This window comes from Apostichopus japonicus, chromosome 12 (genome assembly GCF_037975245.1).
Source record: "Apostichopus japonicus isolate 1M-3 chromosome 12, ASM3797524v1, whole genome shotgun sequence".
NCBI classification, from domain to species: Eukaryota; Metazoa; Echinodermata; class Holothuroidea; order Aspidochirotida; family Stichopodidae; genus Apostichopus; species Apostichopus japonicus.
Window position 1 is genome coordinate 2,267,005 of NC_092572.1, and position 20,907 is coordinate 2,287,911.

The 20,907-nt window shown below is 35.3% G+C and overlaps 2 protein-coding genes across 6 annotated transcripts in view; one reads left to right on the forward strand and one right to left on the reverse strand.

The window, feature by feature from the left end:
• Positions 1-16,732, forward strand: part of LOC139977672 (ubiquitin conjugation factor E4 A-like) — a 167,412-nt gene extending 150,680 nt beyond the window's left edge. For 2 of the 3 annotated variants that reach the window (XM_071987157.1, XM_071987156.1), the window contains exons 8-18: positions 1,241-1,358; positions 2,656-2,877; positions 3,970-4,233; positions 4,748-5,165; positions 5,701-5,893; positions 6,391-6,504; positions 6,918-7,092; positions 7,397-7,473; positions 8,377-8,628; positions 12,708-12,865; positions 13,229-16,732. In XM_071987157.1, the coding sequence (XP_071843258.1) occupies positions 1,241-1,358; positions 2,656-2,877; positions 3,970-4,233; positions 4,748-5,165; positions 5,701-5,893; positions 6,391-6,504; positions 6,918-7,092; positions 7,397-7,473; positions 8,377-8,628; positions 12,708-12,865; positions 13,229-13,340 (2,103 nt within the window). In that variant the 3' untranslated portion in view covers positions 13,341-16,732. The remainder of the gene's footprint in view (positions 1-1,240; positions 1,359-2,655; positions 2,878-3,969; positions 4,234-4,747; positions 5,166-5,700; positions 5,894-6,390; positions 6,505-6,917; positions 7,093-7,396; positions 7,474-8,376; positions 8,629-12,707; positions 12,866-13,228) is intronic. The other variant, XM_071987158.1, reaches the window with a different exon arrangement.
• Positions 16,733-17,315: 583 nt separating this feature from the next.
• LOC139977671 (hemicentin-1-like) overlaps positions 17,316-20,907 on the reverse strand; it is a 35,738-nt gene continuing 32,146 nt past the window's right edge. For all 3 annotated transcript variants that reach the window (XM_071987153.1, XM_071987152.1, XM_071987154.1), the window contains one exon: positions 17,316-20,367. In XM_071987153.1, coding sequence (XP_071843254.1) covers positions 19,976-20,367 — 392 coding nt within the window. In that variant the 3' untranslated portion in view covers positions 17,316-19,975. The remainder of the gene's footprint in view (positions 20,368-20,907) is intronic.

Sequence of the window (20,907 nt, forward strand, 5' to 3'; positions counted from 1 at the left end):
CAAGCATTTGTGTTAGGCTAGTTAGTAATAGCAATATGTTAATTTGACTGTATATTTGACAAGTATATGATGAGATGTCCACACCTGACACCAAGGTTACTGATATATGATGAAATGTCCTCACTAACACCAATGTTACAGATATATATGAGATGTCCACACTAACACTGAGGTTAAAGATATAATGAGATGTCCACACTAACACCAAGATTACAGATATATGATTAGATATCCACACTAACACCAATGTTACATATATATAAAGAGATGTCCACACTAACACCAAGGTTACTGATATATGATGAAATGTCCTCACTAACACCAATGTTACAGATATATATGAGATGTCCACACTAACACTGAGGTTAAAGATATAATGAGATGTCCACACTAACACCAATATTACAGATATATGATTAGATATCCACACTAACACCAATGTTACATATATATAAAGAGATGTCCACACTAACACCAAGGTTACTGATATATGATGAAATGTCCTCACTAACACCAATGTTACAGATATATATGAGATGTCCACACTAACACTGAGGTTAAAGATATAATGAGATGTCCACACTAACACCAAGATTACAGATATATGATTAGATATCCACACTAACACCAATGTTACATATATATAAAGAGATGTCCACACTAACACCAAGGTTACTGATATATGATGAAATGTCCTCACTAACACCAATGTTACAGATATATATGAGATGTCCACACTAACACTGAGGTTAAAGATATAATGAGATGTCCACACTAACACCAATATTACAGATATATGATTAGATATCCACACTAACACCAATGTTACATATATATAAAGAGATGTCCACATTAACACCAAGGTTACAGCTATATGATGAGATATTCACACTAAAACCAATATTACAGATATATAATGAGATGTCCACACTAACACCAAGGTTACAGATATGTGATGAGATGTCCACACTAACACCAAGGTTACAGATATATAATGAGGTGTCCACACTAACACAAATGTTACAGACATTGCTTAAGATCATGGAACCTTGGGACAACTATTTAACAGACTCCCCCTTTTTACACTCTTCCTTTCTCCTTGATAAAATGAAAATGTGAGTATTTTTTTCTAGTCCCATTCAGTTTCCCTGGTCCCCTTATTTAATTGACCCTCCTGTAACTTTCCTTTCCTTTGTCAGGTCTGCAAGTGATAACAATGTGTTTCTTTCTTTTCTAATAGCTTCTCTCTGAGTGGAACAAGAGGATGCACCAGATATTTAAATCAATCTTCAAATCCTCGACAGAGAACCGTAACAGGCTTCTATATTGGATTGGCAGCTGTTTGAATGCAAACAAATGTAAGACTTTGAATTTAGGAGACAAACAACTCATATATCTTTGCGACAAGTCCATCTGTTATTCTACATTTCAAAGTTAACCAGGAAGTCTAGCCAGACATATTTCTTTTTGAATCTCTTTACCCAAGAATCGCAAAAAGTGAAAGTACATTGACTGGAAAAGAAAAGAAGAAGAAAAATCACATGAACTTGAAAGCAAAACTTCAGGAAAACTCCAAAATTGATATGTCATTAAGATTGTATTTCTCAAGCTTTAATGATAAGTACTTTCTCTGAGAGTGAAAGTCAAATGAAAGTTGATGAGCTTATGATGTAAATTACTTTCTATTTGGTTTGCTGGAAAGTGATTTATAGTTTTCAGTTGGAAGTTGTCCATCTTGAGTATGACCTGACATTAATTAGGACATCCAATTGAATGCTCAATTGTAGGACGTTCTTCTGACTTCTCATGAGACCTAGCAGCTTCAACAGCTTTGGTGTCTTTCAAGTCATGAAAGGTCTAAGTAATTTGTGATGGAGTTAAAAAACAGATCCTGGGATAAAAAAATCAGGCCTGCCCTTACAGTTTCAAGAATTGTGGAAAGAGAGAAACACAGTAATTTACCACAATGACTGTATCTAAGAACACCATACTGTATGTAGAGAAATTCTGTAGAGAGTATATATATATAGAGCATCTTTATGAGAAATTATATATATAGTATCCATGTATAGAGTATATATAGAGAGAAATTATATAGAGTATACATGTATAGAGTATATAGAGAGAAATTATATAGAGTTTATACATGTATAGAGTATATAGAGAGAAATTATATAGAGTTTATACATGTATAGAGTATATATATAGAGTATAATTATATATAGACTATACATGTGTAGACTTTATTTATCTAAAGTTTATGTACAGAAAGTATATATAGCATACATGTGTACAGAGTATGTTTATAGTATATTAAGAGAAATTATGTACAGAGTATGTAAAGAATATATATGTATAGTATTTAAAGAAAAATTATATATACTATAAAGAGAGAGTATATGTAGATAAATTTCCCAAGGAAGGATTAGTTTGGATGATTAGTTAGGTGTTTTTTGTATAATTCTTCCTAGGAGTAGATCAAATTAAGGACTTAGCAAAAACAACTGTCAAAGCTGAAGTTGGAAAACAGTTCCCTGTGTGAAAAAACCTTCCCAGATTCATGGTGTCTTTCACCCAAGACTTTGTTTTACTCTCACTTAAAGCTCATGCTGTCATTCACTGAGATTATGTTTTTTTTTGTACTCTTCCTAACAGCTCGTGTTAAACTTTGGTCCAGGCAGTCCTTTGACTTCCGTGTGAAATATTGTAGCAATGAATTCTTCCTCAACTTAGCGGCAGTTCTTCTCCGTTTATGTGAGCCCTTCTGTAAGCCGGGGAGTGATGCAATAGTATCTGTTAATCTGTCGTATTGTGAAGTACCTGTTAATGATGCAACTCCAGAGAAGGGTATGGCTTCAGTCGGTGTTCATACAAGAGGTATGTCCAATCAATCCTCAGTTACACCAAGGATCCCATGATACATCAATACATCATCTTCATTCGCAAAGAGAGAATGAACTCCTCACATTCTTTTGTAATAGTGGCTGAAAAAATACCTAAACGTGTGTCATTTTTGCAGTAACACATATGCTAACTTGTAAGATTAGTTTTGTCTCCATGATATTAGTTTTGTCTTCATAAGATTAGTTTGTTCTCCATAAGATTAGTTTGGTCTCAATAAAATTAGTTTGGTCTCAATAAGATTAGTTTTGTCTCCATGATGTTAGTTTTGTCTCCATGAGAATAGTTTAATCTCCATGAGACTAGTTTTGTCTGCATAAGATCAATTTTGTCTCCATAAGATTAGTTTTGTCTCCATAAGGTCTGTTTTGTCTCCATATGAAGATGAGTTTTGTGAGATTGAAAGGTTAGTATTACACCTGTACAAAATTGAAGATCGGAGACCATTTTGTAGTATATTTTGTAGTATATTTGCATTAGGTACAGATAACCTTTCCTGGAAACTGACTTATAAAGCAGTGAATAGTTTTCAGTACTGATTGCTAAAACCACCAGGTGCTTTGTGTGTAATATTATATGCTACAGAACCCACAATATATTATATGTTACAGAACCTACAATATCATATGATATGTTACAGAACCAACAATATCATATTATATGTTAGAGAACCCATAATATTATATTATATGTTACAGAACCTACAATATCATCTAATATGTTACAGAACCTACAATATCATATTATATGTTACAGAACCTACAATATCATATTATGTTTTACAGAACCTACAATATATCATATTATGTTACAGAACCCACAATATAATATTACATGTTAAAGAACCTAAGATATCATATTAGATATGTTACAGAACCCACAATATGATATTATAGGTTACAGAATCTTATCATATTATGTTACAGAACCCACACTATGATATTATATATATGGAACCTACAATATCATCTAATATGTTACAGAATCCACACTACATGGCTAGTATTTTCTGAGCATGCAGACACCCTACTGCAAATTCTCTAACTCTCTTTATTCCTTCTTTTCTAGGTTTGGCAGAAGTAACAAAACTTATCAAAAGAGAGGGAGAGACCCCACTTGAGAGGCCAAGACAACCTTTCAAGTTTGTGACGGATATTTATTTTCTGACACAGCAGTGCATGAACCTAGGCTTCCATGTATTACTGGAAGACTTCTACACTCTCAACCGACAACTTCATCAACTGCAGGAAGCTTATCGTGATGCGACTGCCACAGGTGGGGGCGCCACAGGCAATCCTCTGATCACTAGACTTCATGAAGAAATGGAAAAAGGTGAGTGGTGAAGTAAAGACACAACCCTCAGTCTCCGAAAAGAATTGCAATTTCAGCGGCTTAAAAAGCAAGGTCAATTTTCTCAAAAAAAGAGCAAAAATATCTGCAATTTATACTTTAGATGTATCACTTTATTAATTTGATAATAGAAACATAATATTTCCTGTGATTCAAGCAAAGAACCATATCCGTGTGACAAATGAAGGAATCTAGTTGGACAGAAGTTGCAAAGTTGTATTAATGTTTTAAAGTATTTGAAGTAGCAATGGTTCTTATATACATGATAGTAACCTTTTCTTTAATGTGAATACTTCATACTATCAATCATACAATCATTAATAACTGTATTCTACTATTATATGATTCAGTATTCAGTATTCCATATCTTATATGACTGCCATATTTATTATTAACTGACTCTCTGAAATTAAAAAGATAATGATACCCATATGTCAAAATCTTTTTACAGAATTATTAAAACTAATAATAATCACAATGAATTTTTTTCTTTTAGCTATGTCTCAATTCTTGGCATATCGTTCAGCTCTGCTAGAGAGCACTTTCGTTGAGAATGGACTCTACTACCACATAGCTTCAACACGCCTATTATGCCATTCCATCTCTTCTGAGGGAGATAATTCCAAGCTTCGACAACCAACACTACCTCTCCCAGAGAAAGCACCAGATATACTGACAGCAATCCCAGAACTCATAGCTGAAAATGCCATCGACTTTTTGATGTTTCTACGGCGATTCAATGAGCAGAAGCTGGAGGACGCTGGCGATGCTCTCGCCAATGTTATGACATTTGTGATTTTATTCATGGGAAACAAGAAATTTATGAATAATCCTCACCTCAGAGCTAAACTTGCAGAGGTCCTTGAGGGATTATTACCGATAAGAGAAGATGGGAATAGAGCTTCAATTGCCATGTAAGTATTGAAATAATTTAATGTTTGTTGAAAACAAGGGAATGTTGTAGAGAAAAGGGTTCTTCATATACAACCTGAAAACTTGAAGGAACTAAGAAATTTCTTCATTGTTTTCAAATATTTATTTAGTTTGATAGAGGAGTCATCTTTTCAGTTTTCCCTGCTACTAGTACTGCTATAAGTAAGAAGTCTGTTTTATGGATCCCCACCATGCCCTACAGACTGCATGGGATCAAACGTTTACAGTGTTTTACGGATCAGCACCATGTCCCACAGACTGCATGGGATCAAACATTAACAGTGTTTTAAGGATCAGAACCATGTCCCACAGACTGCATGGGATCAAACATTAACAGTGTTTTACAGATCAGAACCATGTCCCACAGACTGCATGGGATCAAACATTAACAGTGTTTTATGGATCAGCACCATGTCCCACAGACTGCATGGGATCAAACATTAATAGCATGCCAGCCTCCTAACCAGCACATTTAAGCTTTTATTTCTCTTACATTCGGTTGGTTTAATCTTTCAGATTCCATCGTGAAAGAATGTTCAAGGAACATACCTTAGACGTTCAGTTATCCCATGCTGTGCTCAGTATCTTTGTGGACATTGAATTCACTGGAGATGAACATCAGTTTGAACAGAAATTCAACTATCGAAGACCAATGTACAAAATCATCAAGTACTTATGGGGACTAGAAAAACACAAAAACTGCTTCAAGGTATCAATTAAGTTCTTATTTTTAATTTTGTTTGCATTATTTGTTGTATTGGTTTCTTCTATTTTTATTAATTTTGTTGATGTTTGTTCAATCCTGCCCTAGTCTTCTTTGTGTGGTTCCTGTAGACAACTTGTTATCTGGCTGCAAAACTGCTCCCCGTACAGCTGACTAACCATAATCCTGCTCATATTTATCACAGATTTGTAAAGAGAAATATACCTGGCTTCAAAAAAGGTTGTTTATGGAAGTAAGAGAACCTCTCATTTTAATCCTAGCAATATCAGTTATCCTTTGAAGAATCCCCTGTTAGGATCAGAATGTCAGGCCATCTAAAGTTTACATAACTATGAAAGTTCTTCGTCCAGGACTGAACAGCAGGAAAGCTTGTCCTGGACTGAAAGAGGCAGATGTTGTTCTTCTCTTGGTGTTTGAATGTTTCAGCACTCCATTAAATCAAAATTTATTGTCCATGTCTTACTCATCACTTTCTTTCTCAGATTCTTGCAAAGGAAGCACTCCTATCGATTGAGGACCACCCTGCACCCCTCTTCCTGCAATTCATCAATCTCTTAGTTAACGATGCAATCTTTATGCTTGATGAAGCAATGACTGTAAGTGATCAGCTACGTTTAAACCACTCATTGGAAACTAAAGACAAAGTTCGATATTGTAAATAAAAGTGATTCCTGAACATTTTTGATACTCTTAGTCAGCCATTTCTCCTGATAATTCTCCTCTCATGTTAACTTCATGACTCCCCTTCAGATTCTCATAATGCTTGTAAGCTCACCAACATGTTGTAAAATATACTATAAAGCTTAAGTTGGTGGGGTAAGAGGAGGAATGGGGGGGGGGGAGGTGAGGGGTTGCATTATATGGACAATCTAACATTGATTACAGATCTCACTATTAGAGACAGAAAAATGTTACTGAAAGTAGATGTTTGATTTCTAATTAGTAGTCAAGTTTGGAGTAGTCTAAGTATGCTGCCTCATTCTTCCATTTCCTATTTGCAAATTCATAGCACTTGAAGAGTATACGAGAGTATGAACTTCAGAAGGAAAGTGGAGAATTCCAAAGTCTTCCTCAGCAAGAACAACAGCAGAGAGAACGACAAGTTAGGACATCCACTGCCGTAGCTAGGTTCTTTAATGTCATGTCTCGTGAATCTGTGGCCTGTCTGGCATTCATCACTGAAGGTAAACTTGATCAATTGCCAAACAACATCAGAAAAATCAAGATAATATTGAGCATACATCTACCACCAAGCCATTTGTTACCCCTGACCATACCGTCACCCCATTTTGTGGCTTGCAGTATTGTAGTTCTGTTAATATATAGAATATTGATTAACATGAAGTCATGAATCAATAGAAGTACTGTAAATCAAGTTTCTTCTGTCAGTAGTAACTATCTGGAGTTAAATTATAACCTATGATCTTTTCTGTTTGCTTTTCATATAATCTTTAAATATCATTGTTTTCCTTTTCTTTCATTTGTCAGAAATTAAAGATATTTTCACTCATCCAGTCATGGTGGAAAGGATTGCTGCAATGTTTAATGACTTCCTATTGAAGCTGGTTAGTAGTCTTTACTTCAAAACTTGTTGCTTGTGATTTGTGTGTCCAAGTTGTAATTTAGTGACCGATTTAATCGATATTTTAAAAAGATTACTAACATAATCTAAACTATTTATATTGTATTAACAAAGTTTCATATCATCCATCCTTTCCCCCATGTACTTACGGGGTGCTTTGGATGAAGAAAGTTTCAACTGACAAAGATTACAAGGTCTTTTATAGCTGACTGTGAATGGTATTAAAGCTCTCATCAATGACTCGCAGTATAACATGTGGTTCTAAATTTGTTAAACTAGTAAGATCCTTCAGTAGGCTCCAAGAATGAGCGTATCCTATACCGAGCTATTCAAAACATGCTTGCTACGTTCCGATCAAATAGCTACAAATCATGCAAGTGTCATACTTGTGAAAAAAGTGTTTTATTTGCAGAAACATCCAAACTTGGTTAAACTTGTGTAAGTAGTTTCAACTTTGTGAAGTATCTCAACTCCATGCTTGTAGCAGGGGAATATTAGAATCCAAGGTATTAATGACTTAAAATTATAGTCCTTTATTTATTGAAGAAAGAAGAAACAAAGAATTAAATTAATATTCTTAACCTTTTACTTGGGTGTCTGGGTGAATTATTTGAACTGAACTAATATTGGTAGAATAGTCTCTATTCAAACCCGCTAAATTGTACCCTGCTCTTGTAGGTGCCCATTGGTGGCAAATGTTCCAGTGAGGATAGGTGATATAAAGTTTTCAACAATTATGTGTACAACCATTAGCATATTTTATGAGCAAAGAATTATTTATTTTTTTAAAGATAAAATGGTATGAAAAGTTTGAAACCAGTCGATCTGCTTAAAGCTAAATTTCATTATCCGCAACCAAGGTCAAAGTTTGTTTTACTTATCGCAGGTTGGCAAGAAAAGTGCAGAATTGAAGGTGAGAGACTTTAGTAAACTGGAGTTTAACCCCGGCCAGCTAGTCCAAGATATTTGCCAGGTTTACATCAATCTTGGAGACAAAGATGAGTTCTGCAGGGCCGTATCGCAAGACGGAAGGTCGTACGACGCTAATCTCTTTGCCAAAGCTGAGGATGTGCTGCGGAAGATTGTCACTTCCATTGAAATAATGGAGGAACTGAAGAAATTCAGTGACCGAGTCAAGGTTTGTTATATCTGTAATCATAGTAAGATTGTTACTTCCATTGATGGAGGAACTGGAGAAATTCAGTGACCGAGTCAAGGTTTGTTATATCTGTAATCATAGTAAGATTGTTACTTCCATTGAAATAATGGAGGAACTGGAGAAATTCAGTGACCGAGTCAAGGTTTGTTATATCTATAATCAGAGTAAGATTGTTACTTCCATTGAAATAATGGAGGAACTGGAGAAATTCAGTGACCGAGTCAAGGTTTGTTATATCTGTAATCATAGTAAGATTGTTACTTCCATTGATGGAGGAACTGGAGAAATTCAGTGACCAAGTCAAGGTTTGTTATATCTGTAATCAGAGTAAGATTGTTACTTCCATTGAAATAATGGAGGAACTGGAGAAATACAGTGACCGAGTCAAGGTTTGTTATATCCGTAATCATAGTAAGATTGTCACTTCCATTGAAATAATGGAGGAACTGAAGAAATTCAGTGACCGAGTCAAGGTTTGTTATATCTGTAATCATAGTAAGATTGTTACTTCCATTGAAATAATGGAGGAACTGGAGAAATTCAGTGACCGAGTCAAGGTTTGTTATATCTGTATTCATAGTAAGATTGTTACTTCCATTGAAATAATGGAGGAACTGGAGAAATTCATTGACCGAGTCAAGGTTTGTTATATCTGTAATCATAGTAAGATTGGTTCTTCCATTGAAATAATGGAGGAACTGGAGAAATTCAGTGACCGAGTCAAGGTTTGTTATATCTGTAATCAGAGTAAGATTGTTACTTCCATTGATGGAGGAACTGGAGAAATTCAGTGACCGAGTCAAGGTTTGTTATATCTGTAATCATAATAAGATTGTTACTTCCATTGAAAAATGGAGGAACTGGAGAAATTCAGTGACCGAGTCAAGGTTTGTTATATCTGTAATCATAGTAAGATTATTACTTCCATTGAAATAATGGAGGAACTGGAGAAATTCAGTGACCGAGTCAAGGTTTGTTATATCTGTAATCATAGTAAGATTGTTACTTCCATTGAAATAATGGAGGAACTGGAGAAATTCAGTGACCGAGTCAATGTTTGTTATATTTGTAATCAGAGTAAGATTGTTACTTCCATTGATGGAGGAACTGGAGAAATTCAGTGACCGAGTCAAGGTTTGTTATATCTGTAATCAGAGTAAGATTGTTACTTCCATTGATGGAGGAACTGGAGAAATTCAGTGACTGAGTCAAGGTTTGTTATATCTGTAATCATAGTAAGATTGTTACTTCCATTGAAATAATGGAGGAACTGGAGAAATTCAGTGACCGAGTCAATGTTTGTTATATCTGTAATCAGAGTAAGATTGTTACTTCCATTGATGGAGGAACTGGAGAAATTTAGTGACCGAGTCAAGGTTTGTTATATCTGTAATCAGAGTAAGATTGTTACTTCCATTGATGGAGGAACTGGAGAAATTCAGTGACCGAGTCAAGGTTTGTTATATCTGTAATCAGAGTAAGATTGTTACTTCCATTGATGGAGGAACTGGAGAAATTCAGTGACCGAGTCAAGGTTTGTTATATCTGTAATCATAGTAAGATTGTTACTTCCATTGAAATAATGGAGGAACTGGAGAAATTCAGTGACCGAGTCAAGGTTTGTTATATCTGTAATCATAGTAAGATTGTTACTTCCATTGAAATAATGGAGGAACCGGAGAAATTCAGTGACCAAGTCACTGTTTGTTATATCTGTAATCAGAGTAAGATTGTTACTTCCATTGATGAAGGAACTGGAGAAATTCAGTGACCGAGTCAAGGTTTGTTATATCTGTAATCATAGTAAGATTGTTACTTCCATTGAAATAATGGAGGAACTGGAGAAATTCAGTGACTAAGTCAAGGTTTGTTATATCTGTAATCATAGTAAGATTGTTACTTCCATTGAAATAATGGAGGAATTGGAGAAATTCAGTGACCGAGTCAAGGTTTGTTATATCTGTAATCATAGTAAGATTGTTACTTCCATTGAAATAATGGAGGAACTGGAGAAATTCAGTGACCAAGTCAAGGTTTGTTATATCTGTAATCATAGTAAGATTGTTACTTCCATTGAAATAATGGAGGAATTGGAGAAATTCAGTGACCGAGTCAAGGTTTGTTATATCTGTAATCATAGTAAGATTGTTACTTCCATTGATGAAGGAACTGGAGAAATTCAGTGACCGAGTCAAGGTTTGTTATATCTGTAATCATAGTAAGATTGTTACTTCCATTGAAATAATGGAGGAACTGGAGAAATTCAGTGACTAAGTCAAGGTTTGTTATATCTGTAATCATAGTAAGATTGTTACTTCCATTGAAATAATGGAGGAATTGGAGAAATTCAGTGACCGAGTCAAGGTTTGTTATATCTGTAATCATAGTAAGATTGTTACTTCCATTGAAATAATGGAGGAACTGGAGAAATTCAGTGACCAAGTCAAGGTTTGTTATATCTGTAATCAGAGTAAGATTGTTACTTCCATTGAAATAATGGAGGAATTGGAGAAATTCAGTGACCGAGTCAAGGTTTGTTATATCTGTAATCATAGTAAGATTGTTACTTCCATTGAAATAATGGAGGAACTGGAGAAATTCAGTGACCAAGTCAAGGTTTGTTATATCTGTAATCATAGTAAGATTGTTACTTCCATTGAAATAATGGAGGAACTGAAGAAATTCAGTGACCGAGTCAATGTTTGTTATATCTGTAATCAGAGTAAGATTGTTACTTCCATTGATGGAGGAACTGGAGAAATTCAGTGACCGATTGTTATATCTGTCATCATAGTAAGATTGTTACTTCCATTGAAATAATGGAGGAATTGGAAAAATTCAGTGACCGAGTCAAGGTTTGTTATATCTGTAATCATAGTAAGATTGTTACTTCCATTGAAATAATGGAGGAATTGGAGAAATTCAGTGACCGAGTCAATGTTTGTTATATTTGTAATCAGAGTAAGATTGTTACTTCCATTGATGGAGGAACTGGAGAAATTCAGTGACCGAGTCAAGGTTTGTTATATCTGTAATCAGAGTAAGATTGTTACTTCCATTGATGGAGGAACTGGAGAAATTCAGTGACTGAGTCAAGGTTTGTTATATCTGTAATCATAGTAAGATTGTTACTTCCATTGAAATAATGGAGGAACTGGAGAAATTCAGTGACCGAGTCAATGTTTGTTATATCTGTAATCATAGTAAGATTGTTACTTCCATTGAAATAATGGAGGAATTGGAGAAATTCAGTGACCGAGTCAAGGTTTTGTTATAATTGTAATCAGAGTAAGATTTAACTGTTACCTATTCCAGGACAATTGACCCAGTGGCCTACCTTTGTTTGGTTGAAAGATGATCCTACAGTCTTCTCTATCAGTGAGCGATAAGAATATTTGTGAGGAACGATTGTTGCACAATCTGAGAAACCATTGGTCTAGTTTTAGACATGTCGTCATTTGAAGTCATGTGATAGAAGGGCCCTTTTGTCAGTGAGTGCTGTGTTGACTTTTTGCTACCAGGAGGTGAAAGCTATCATTATTTGATTATTTCCTCCCACATTTCTGCATGGAATGAAAACAGTTTTGTCACTGTGAGTAATTCCAGTACTATATCTGGTCTTAGAACTCAAGAGATATATTGATTCCTTGAAATTCCATCAATGCATTGGACCCTTGTGCACTTCCTCTCTTATAAGAAACTTTCAGGTAGGACCAGTTTACTCCATCTGTTCCAGGTCAAACTTCTGGTAACACCAGTGATGTTGAGATTGATTGACATGCACAACTGTTATCCTCCAGTGTCTGTATCCTCTAATATGTAGCAGCTAGCTGTCTTATAATGTCTTGTCATTCTACATATTACAGGAGTTTGTTGTACCAATTTACCTCCTCACCCCCCCCCCCCCCTTCCCTCTCTCCATGTCTTCCAGGTCAAACTTCTGGTAACACCAGTGATATTGAGAGTGATTTACATGCACAACTACATTCCTCCTTTGTCTGTAACTTCTAATATGTAGCAGCTAGCTGTCTTATGTCTTGTCATTCTACATATAACAGGAGTTTGCACAAGAGCAGGTGAGGGAAGAGGAAGCATTTGCAGACGCACCTGAGGAGTTTATGGATCCAGTCACGTGTACAATTATGAATGACCCGGTGACCCTGCCATCTTCTAAAGTTAACGTAGACAGATCCGTTATATCAAGACATTTGTTGAGGTAAGCACCTTCATCAGTTATTGGAAGGAAATTCAGAAATTGAGGTAACTTGAAAAATCACACTGATAGTAGTAGTGACATAATCAAAGCATGAAGATTATGTTTATATAAAAATTGGTAGATAAATATCTAAAAAATGTCATTTGAGACCGAACAGATGTTAGGATACTTTTAATTGTGAAAATTTGCAATCAAAAAGGTTTGTACAGGTGGAAGAAGAGTCGGTGTTATATTTTGATTAGATTTTATCATGTTTCAAAGCATATCACCTGTGTTTCAGTGATAGGTTAAGTTCTAATTTAAGTTCAGCTAAACTAGCATAATTCTAATGCTATTTACCAGCTATTCCTCTCTACCCAACAGTGACCACACGGATCCTTTCAACCGTTCTCCTCTTACAATGGATCAGGTGATACCAAATACAGAGCTGAAAAAGAAAATAGTAGACTGGAAGAGAGAACAAAGGAAAAAATGACCTGGGTCAGGAGGGACACAATGTGACCTGGGTCACAGGGTGTATACAATGTGACCTGGGTCAGGAGGTATACAATGTGACCTGGGTCACAGGGTGTATACAATGTGACCTGGGTCAGGAGGTACACAATGTGACCTGGGTCACAGGGGGTATACAATGTGACCTGGGTCAGGAGGTATACAATGTGACCTGGGTCACAGGGTGTATACAATGTGACCTGGGTCAGGAGGTATACAATGTGACCTGGGTCACAGGGTGTATACAATGTGACCTGGGTCAGGAGGTACACAACCTGACCAAGGTCACAGGAGGTATACAACCTGAATGCATCAGGAGGTACACAATGTGACCTGGGTCACAGCAGGTACACAATGTGACCTGTGTCAGGAAGTACACAATGTGACCTGGATCACAGGAAGTACACAATGTGACCTGGGTCACAGGAGGTATACAACCTAACCTAGGTCACAAGGTATACAACATGACCTGTGTCAGGGGGTACACAATGTGACCTGGGTCACTGGAGGTATACAACCTGACCTAGGTCACAAGGTACACAACATGACCTGTGTCACGGGGTACACAATGTGACCTGGGTCACAGGAAGTATACAACTCTTCCAGTATCCTGTTACTGTGATCTGCCTGTACTTGTGCCTGTTGCTTCATGATGGCTTTTCTGTGTGTTAATTAAGCAAATGCTGTGGAAGTGCTAGAGAAGGAATGGTTAGCTGTGAAACTGTTTTATGATATCACCAGAGATGAAGACTGTTGTTCAATGCCCCATTCCATCCTCCACTTGCAGTAATTTAAATCCAAAAGCTTTTATTTAAGCAATGAAATGGCTTTTGCAGCAGTGTTCCCATAAACATTATGTTCTTATGTTTAACTGGCATTTTAATATGTTTGGATTTAATAATTCTAACCTCTGGGGTGAGAAAACCAGAATTGGGGGATCCTACCAGGTGTGAGACCGATCGTGATAGTATTCAGCAAGGATTAAGAAAACATCTCTAACAATGTAAGTGAAGTTTTCTTTAGGTTGTTTTAAATTGAGTTTCCACTGGAATTATTGTCCCGCCACATTGACTCTTGTCTAAATTTGTGGAAGTCCTTGAGGGGAAAACTGGCCAATTCAATCAAACTTTCTTGTAGGACAATATACCACCAATTACTACATATTTACCTATGTATATTAATAGACATGTTGATATGTTTAGACCTCCACAGTGTTAAAGAGGTACATTTCATGTGACTTTCTGTTATCTTTAAAGATTTTGTGATTGCAATATCATCATGAGTTTATGCTTATTTATAGAAATTTTATCCGGATTTTAATTTTTTTTAATAACAGTTCCTTTCACATAAAGTTGGGACATCTTTTATCCTTCACAGTTGTTTTGCTTTATCAAGTATTATGTTCCTGTTTACTTTTCAGTTAGTTCTTCTCACACATTTAAAGTTAGCTAAGTATTATGGGTGTCATGTAGCCATAGGTACTGGGAAACATTTCTTCAATATACATAGATGTTTTAATCTTTGTCATTAAGCCATATTCAAGTTTTGGTCAGTGATATTATAGCTGGTATCTAATGAATGAAAGCAATGTTGATTAAACAATTATGTAACACCTGCCTAGTATTCCTAGTCTACTGAAAGTAATTCTCGCTGGTCGTTGTTGTGATAAACGTACAGACCAAGTATCAAGTGAGGCAAGGGATGATAGTGTTCATGAAGAAATGCTAAAAATTGTGTTTTCTTTTTGTCTGTTTTTAAATTTCATTTGAATGAGATGAGAGATGTGTGAAGAAAGTACAAACTACAAAGTCATCAAAAAATAAACTTGAAAATAAAACAATTAAGATATTGATGATGAGGTCATGCATTGCTATAAAAATTGATTAATATTCTATATTAATTGTTGTGATGATACATTTGTCTACTTAGGATTAGAGTGCCGTTACTTGAAAAAAAAATATTATGCAGGTATTAATTGGGTATTCAGAAATGTAAATGAAACAAAGCCATGATAAATTTGAGTAGCTCTAGTGACAATAAGTTGGATGTTTTTTTAATGCTGGTATTATCAATCTATTGTTCCACTAAGCTCATTGTGGTGTTATTGTAGTTCTGTATTGTATCTAAGAGATGAAATAGAATTTAGGTAAACTACCAGAAGACAATTGAGTGAAAAATTATAAAGATTTATTATTAAATTATTTAACAAGCCAGCAAAGAATGGAATTCCAATTAGTGATCTGAGGATTACCAGCAAAGAAAGGTATTCCAATTAGTGATCTCAGGAATAACTAGCAAAGAATGGTATTCCAATAAGTGATCCCAGGATAAACATCTAAGAATAGTATTCCAATGAGTGATCCCAAGATTACCAGCAAAGAATGGGATTCCAATAAGTGATCTCAGGATTACCAGCAAAGAATGGGAATCTAATAAGTGATCTCAGGATTACCAGCAAAGAATGGGACTCCAGTAAGTGATTTAAGGATTACTAGCAAAGAATGGGATTCCATGACGTGATCTCAGGAGTCAGGATTACTAGCAAATAATGGGATTCCAATAAGTGATCTCAGGATTACCAGCAAAGAATGGGATTCTAGTAAGTGATTTAAGGATTACTAGCAAAGAATGGGATTCCAATGAGTGACATCAGGATCACCAGCAAAGAATGGGATTTCAATGAGTGATCTCAGGATTACTAGCAAACAATGCGATTCCAATTAGTGATCTCAGGATTACTAGTAATGTGCTCTACTATCTCAGCTCTCCAGCCCTTACATTATGGCAAGCCTTCTAAAGCATAATAGCTATATCTCTTTGCTAGTGCCAGTCAGAAGCCAATCTTGAAATCACTGGTTTGAATCCATTAACAGATAGTTTTCTTTACCCTTTTCCAAAATAGAATTTATTAAGAGTGTATATCATCTGGGTGTGATTTTCCATCTCTTTAATGACAGATTAGCTGAAAGAACATCCCGTTGCTAGAGAATTATAATTATCCACCATATCACTACTCTGTTAAGATGTAATAGTGTCTCATAATCTTACAGCATGAACCAGCAAGGTGTATATAAATTGTATACCGATCTGATACTATCATGTTTGACAATCTTCTTATTGGTTTATCTTTCTTATTTAGCTTCAATTCTTGACGTTAAGTTTCTTTTGTTTTTAATATTTGTGTGCAGTATCATGCCATTCAGTACTATATTAAGCTGCTAAATACTAATACATGTATTGTAATTAGTTAATTGGAATATATAAGGTAGTCAGAATGTATACACAATTAAATATAATTATATTAATTAGATTTGTGTTTTATTACTTGAAATAAATAAATTCTCATGAATGGAATCGTCATTGCCAACAGAAAAATATGGTAAAAGAAATGTCCTTATTCACTCTTGGGATGACTCTGATGGATTATTCATTTTATCAATGCTCTTTGTGCAAGGGTTTGGAAGAGGACAATGAAAGACTGAAACAGTTCGGTCAGTCTGTGGGCCATCTCGGTTTGAAACAGTTCGGTCAGTCTGTGGGCCATCTCGGTTTGAAACAGTTCGGTCAGTCTGTGGGCCATCTCGGTTTGAAACAGTTCGGTCAGTCTGTGGGCCATCTCGGTTTGAAACAGTTCGGTCAGTCTGTGGGCCATCTCGGTTTGAAACAGTTCGGTCAGTCTGTGGGCCATCTCGGTTTGAAACAGTTCGGTCAGTCTGTGGGCCATCTCCAGTTTGATACAGTTCAGTCAGTCTGTGGGCCATCTCCGTTTGAAACAGTTGAGTCAGTCTGTGGGCCATCTCGGTTTGATACAGTTTGGTCAGTCTGTGGGCCATCTCCATTTAAGTCTCCCCTGTCCCTCGCCCAAGGGTGTAAACACAAAACAAACATGTGTAATTATTGTAGAAGCCAAGTAAAGCAATTTTTTAAAGGTGCAAAAAAATACACAAACATCCTGGTGTCATTTCATGCATACTTTAATTTTCAGCTCCATAAAATATAACATAGGAGTTATGCCATTACAAATCTGCAGATTAATGAACACACAGCACATGTATAGATAAAGAGTGGTGGAATGAAGTACATATCATATATTCAAGGTGAGATCATTCAATGGAAGGTTGACTATAAAAGAATTCCAACAAAAATTCCTTAGCAATTCAGAAAGAACAAAAGGCACAATTTTACAGGAGATATCCATTAACACATCAAATGTAAATAAGTTGATAAAAAGATAGGATTTGTGAAAACTATCAACTTTTTCAGCTTCCGAGGATTGGTTATATGAGAATTTAACATATAGTTTATTTCTTGCTTTCAATCAAACTATGTATTAATATTTGACATGAAAACCTGCATTTGTCAAATTTCTATTGATACTGTACTAGAGAGTTAACCAAATATATCAATCGGAAACAAACATTGTGATATGGATTTTGTGGTAAGCCTCATCGAATTACAGAAAGTAAAACAAACTGGTGGTCACTTAGTCTATGATTAAAATGGAAATGTACCAAATTTGTTAAGTTTGTATATAAATGTTAGTGTGTTGTCTTTGGAATGTGAAACATGATGAAATAGCCTTATATTTTTTATTATTAATAAATAACTTGTTTGGTTTAGATTTCATTTAAAATCATAACAAACTCTGAATACTCAGACTCACGCTGAATGCTAAAACAGACTTGTGGTATGATGAATAACAGGTTACCCATTTTTTTCTATGGTAAACAACCATTACAAATATTTATCTTTGAATAAACGTTATTTCATACATAATATCAATAACATTAATGTTTTGAAGCACAGAAAATATGACAAAGTGTAGAAAATTATTTAAAAAGTGAACGTTTCAAGTACATCAAGGAGATTATGTGACAATTATGTGATTTCTCAAGGTTTAGCAACATGAACAGAACATTCTTAGGATTACACAATATTCAAGATGATTCAGTGAAAGGCACTATGAAAGCATTCTAATGAAATAAACTAAAGGTCATAAAATAAACAATGTTTTAAGAGAAAATGGTAGAAAAAGTTAGATACTCCAGAACAATCAAGGTGATTTAATGTGAATGTTGAACAATGCCTCAGGGATATTATTGAGTATACAAATATGATTACTAAATAGTAATGGAGTATGAAGTATTATGATATTCTACATATAAATATTCTGTTTATAGATTACAATAATTTCCACAATAATGTGATTTCAGTTCCATGAAGGCAATCCACTCATCAAACTCAATCATGTTTTACCACATTCAAATTTATAATTAAATATCCAACTGATTTTTACCTCAATTATCAGCATGATTGTTAGGTCTCAGCACAGATTGATATAACACTAATCATGTTATATGGCGAGACTCCAGTATTCTCACTGAATACTCTACACAACTGCACATTATTAAATGACTGATTGTGTTATGTCCCTGTGTATACTCAGACACAGTGCACTGTGTCAACTAGTTAAAGATTTATTCCCTAAATAATTGAGCTCTATCTTTTACTTAAAACAGAAGTGAAACTAACAAATCTACAAAGGCTGCTTCATTAAACTAACATGGACACATTTCTTTGGTACTTTATAAGTTGAATGGAAGAGCTATAATTGAAATAAATTGTTATCAATAAGTTCTAACAGGCATATCAACAAATACAAATATATAACTACTAGCATATATTTACAAAGCTGAAGGTAACCTTTCAACCATTCAGTAAGTATAACACAGAAATTACTTCAAGTAAAAAACCTGTTACTAAAATATAAATATTCCTATTTCTGAAAAAAAAAAAACTTTTATATTCAAATCCAAACTTTTAGCACGAGCAGGCAGTCAAAGCACATTCACACCCTAGCTTATATACAAGCAAAACCCTACACAGCAGTGCTTAGTTTATTAAAAGGAATAAACTGTGTTATGCCTCTAGATACAGTATATTAACTACAGTTCTTTATTTTCACCAATTAAACAGATATTGCCTTCTAGTACATCTGTATTGGCCACATACCTTAATAGCTGCAAAGTACCTGAATGGACTGCCATACAGGTTTGATCTTCAAAGTAATTCACAGTCAAACCAGACAAGTCAAGAACTAGGAAACTTGTTTTCAGTGATGCAAAATGCATTACGACAAAAAGGTAGCATTCTGACAGAAGGTGACATCTATCTGTTATAAGCATACCTTTTGAACAAAACACATGATTCAGGGCTGGATTTGAAGTTTAACAAGCCCATCCACTTCCTTTTGCAACTTAACCTCCATCACCCCCCCTCTTTCCCCCATCCTCTTCAATTAGTGTTTTATCTAATGGAATCAATTGAATTGCTGTTACATGTGCTTTCACTTAGTGCAGGATAACGTGTCCTGAGCTAACAGCCAAAACTATTCTGAGCATTTTAACAAACTTGCTGCCCAAATGTTCCACACTTGACCTGAAGTTTGTAGGCCTTTATGGCTATTTTCTTATCTCTCAATTTGTTTGCTTAAATGTTGGCTATAGATGCACACTACTCCACTTCATTTTTAACCTGTTCGTTGGATATGGTTGTAAAGTAAAAAGGAAAGCTATGGGTAAATGAGCTAAGGCATAGATATGTCCAATAGTGTTCTCACTAGTACAACACAGCACTCTCACCATGTTTAGCTCTTGATGGGCCCGCCACATCCTCCTCTGGATAAGGAATCTCATCCAAAGATGACTTGCGTCTCCTGGAGAACCTTCCTGGTAAGTTAAACATGTCCGTGACGGATATCTTATGTCTGTATCCGATATCAAAGTCCCTGTCTCTCTCTTTCTGTTCCTGTTTCTCTTGTCTCTTCTTCTTCTGCCTGGCTTTCTTATTTACTTTCTCCTGTTTGGTGTTGTCTTTAACCACCACAACATCTCCAGCCAGTATGATGCTGGTGTCAGCATTAGGGTAAATGGGAAAATCCCCATCCAATGTTGAATCCTTAGTACTGTCTGGGTCAGTCAAATCTAAGGTGGTGTTTGGTGTTTCATCGTCTGTTGGGAACATTAAAACACTCCTTAAGACAGATTGGGTGGAGCAGAAGTTATTACTTCCTTGCTATAGCTTCATTACTCCCTTTGTAGGTCTCTAAGACAGATTGGGTGGAGCAAAGATTATTACTTTCTTGTCATAGCTTCATTACTCTCTTAGCTTGTAGGTCACATTCCAGAGTATAAGTTTTTTTTTTATCCTTCCTAGTTTGTTGTTTTGTTTATGTAATAAAAAAAGTAATTTTCCAGATGCTTCACCTGCAAAGTATTTTACCAGTCATTAAAGAGTCAACAAATCTTGTATCAGAATTTCTAGCATATTTGTGTGAAATATTGATGATCCTTGATTCCAATCTACCATTGAAAGGACACACCTGAAGGCATACTTCATACAGAATCTATTATATCAAATGCCAGGTGTAAAAAGAAATGTTTCAAGAAGCAAAAAGAAACACTTCATTTGATGGTATATGTTGACTGGCAAAATTCTCTGTCCTGACGAATATTATTTTGTGTATTCTAAAGTAGTTATACAAAGAAAGA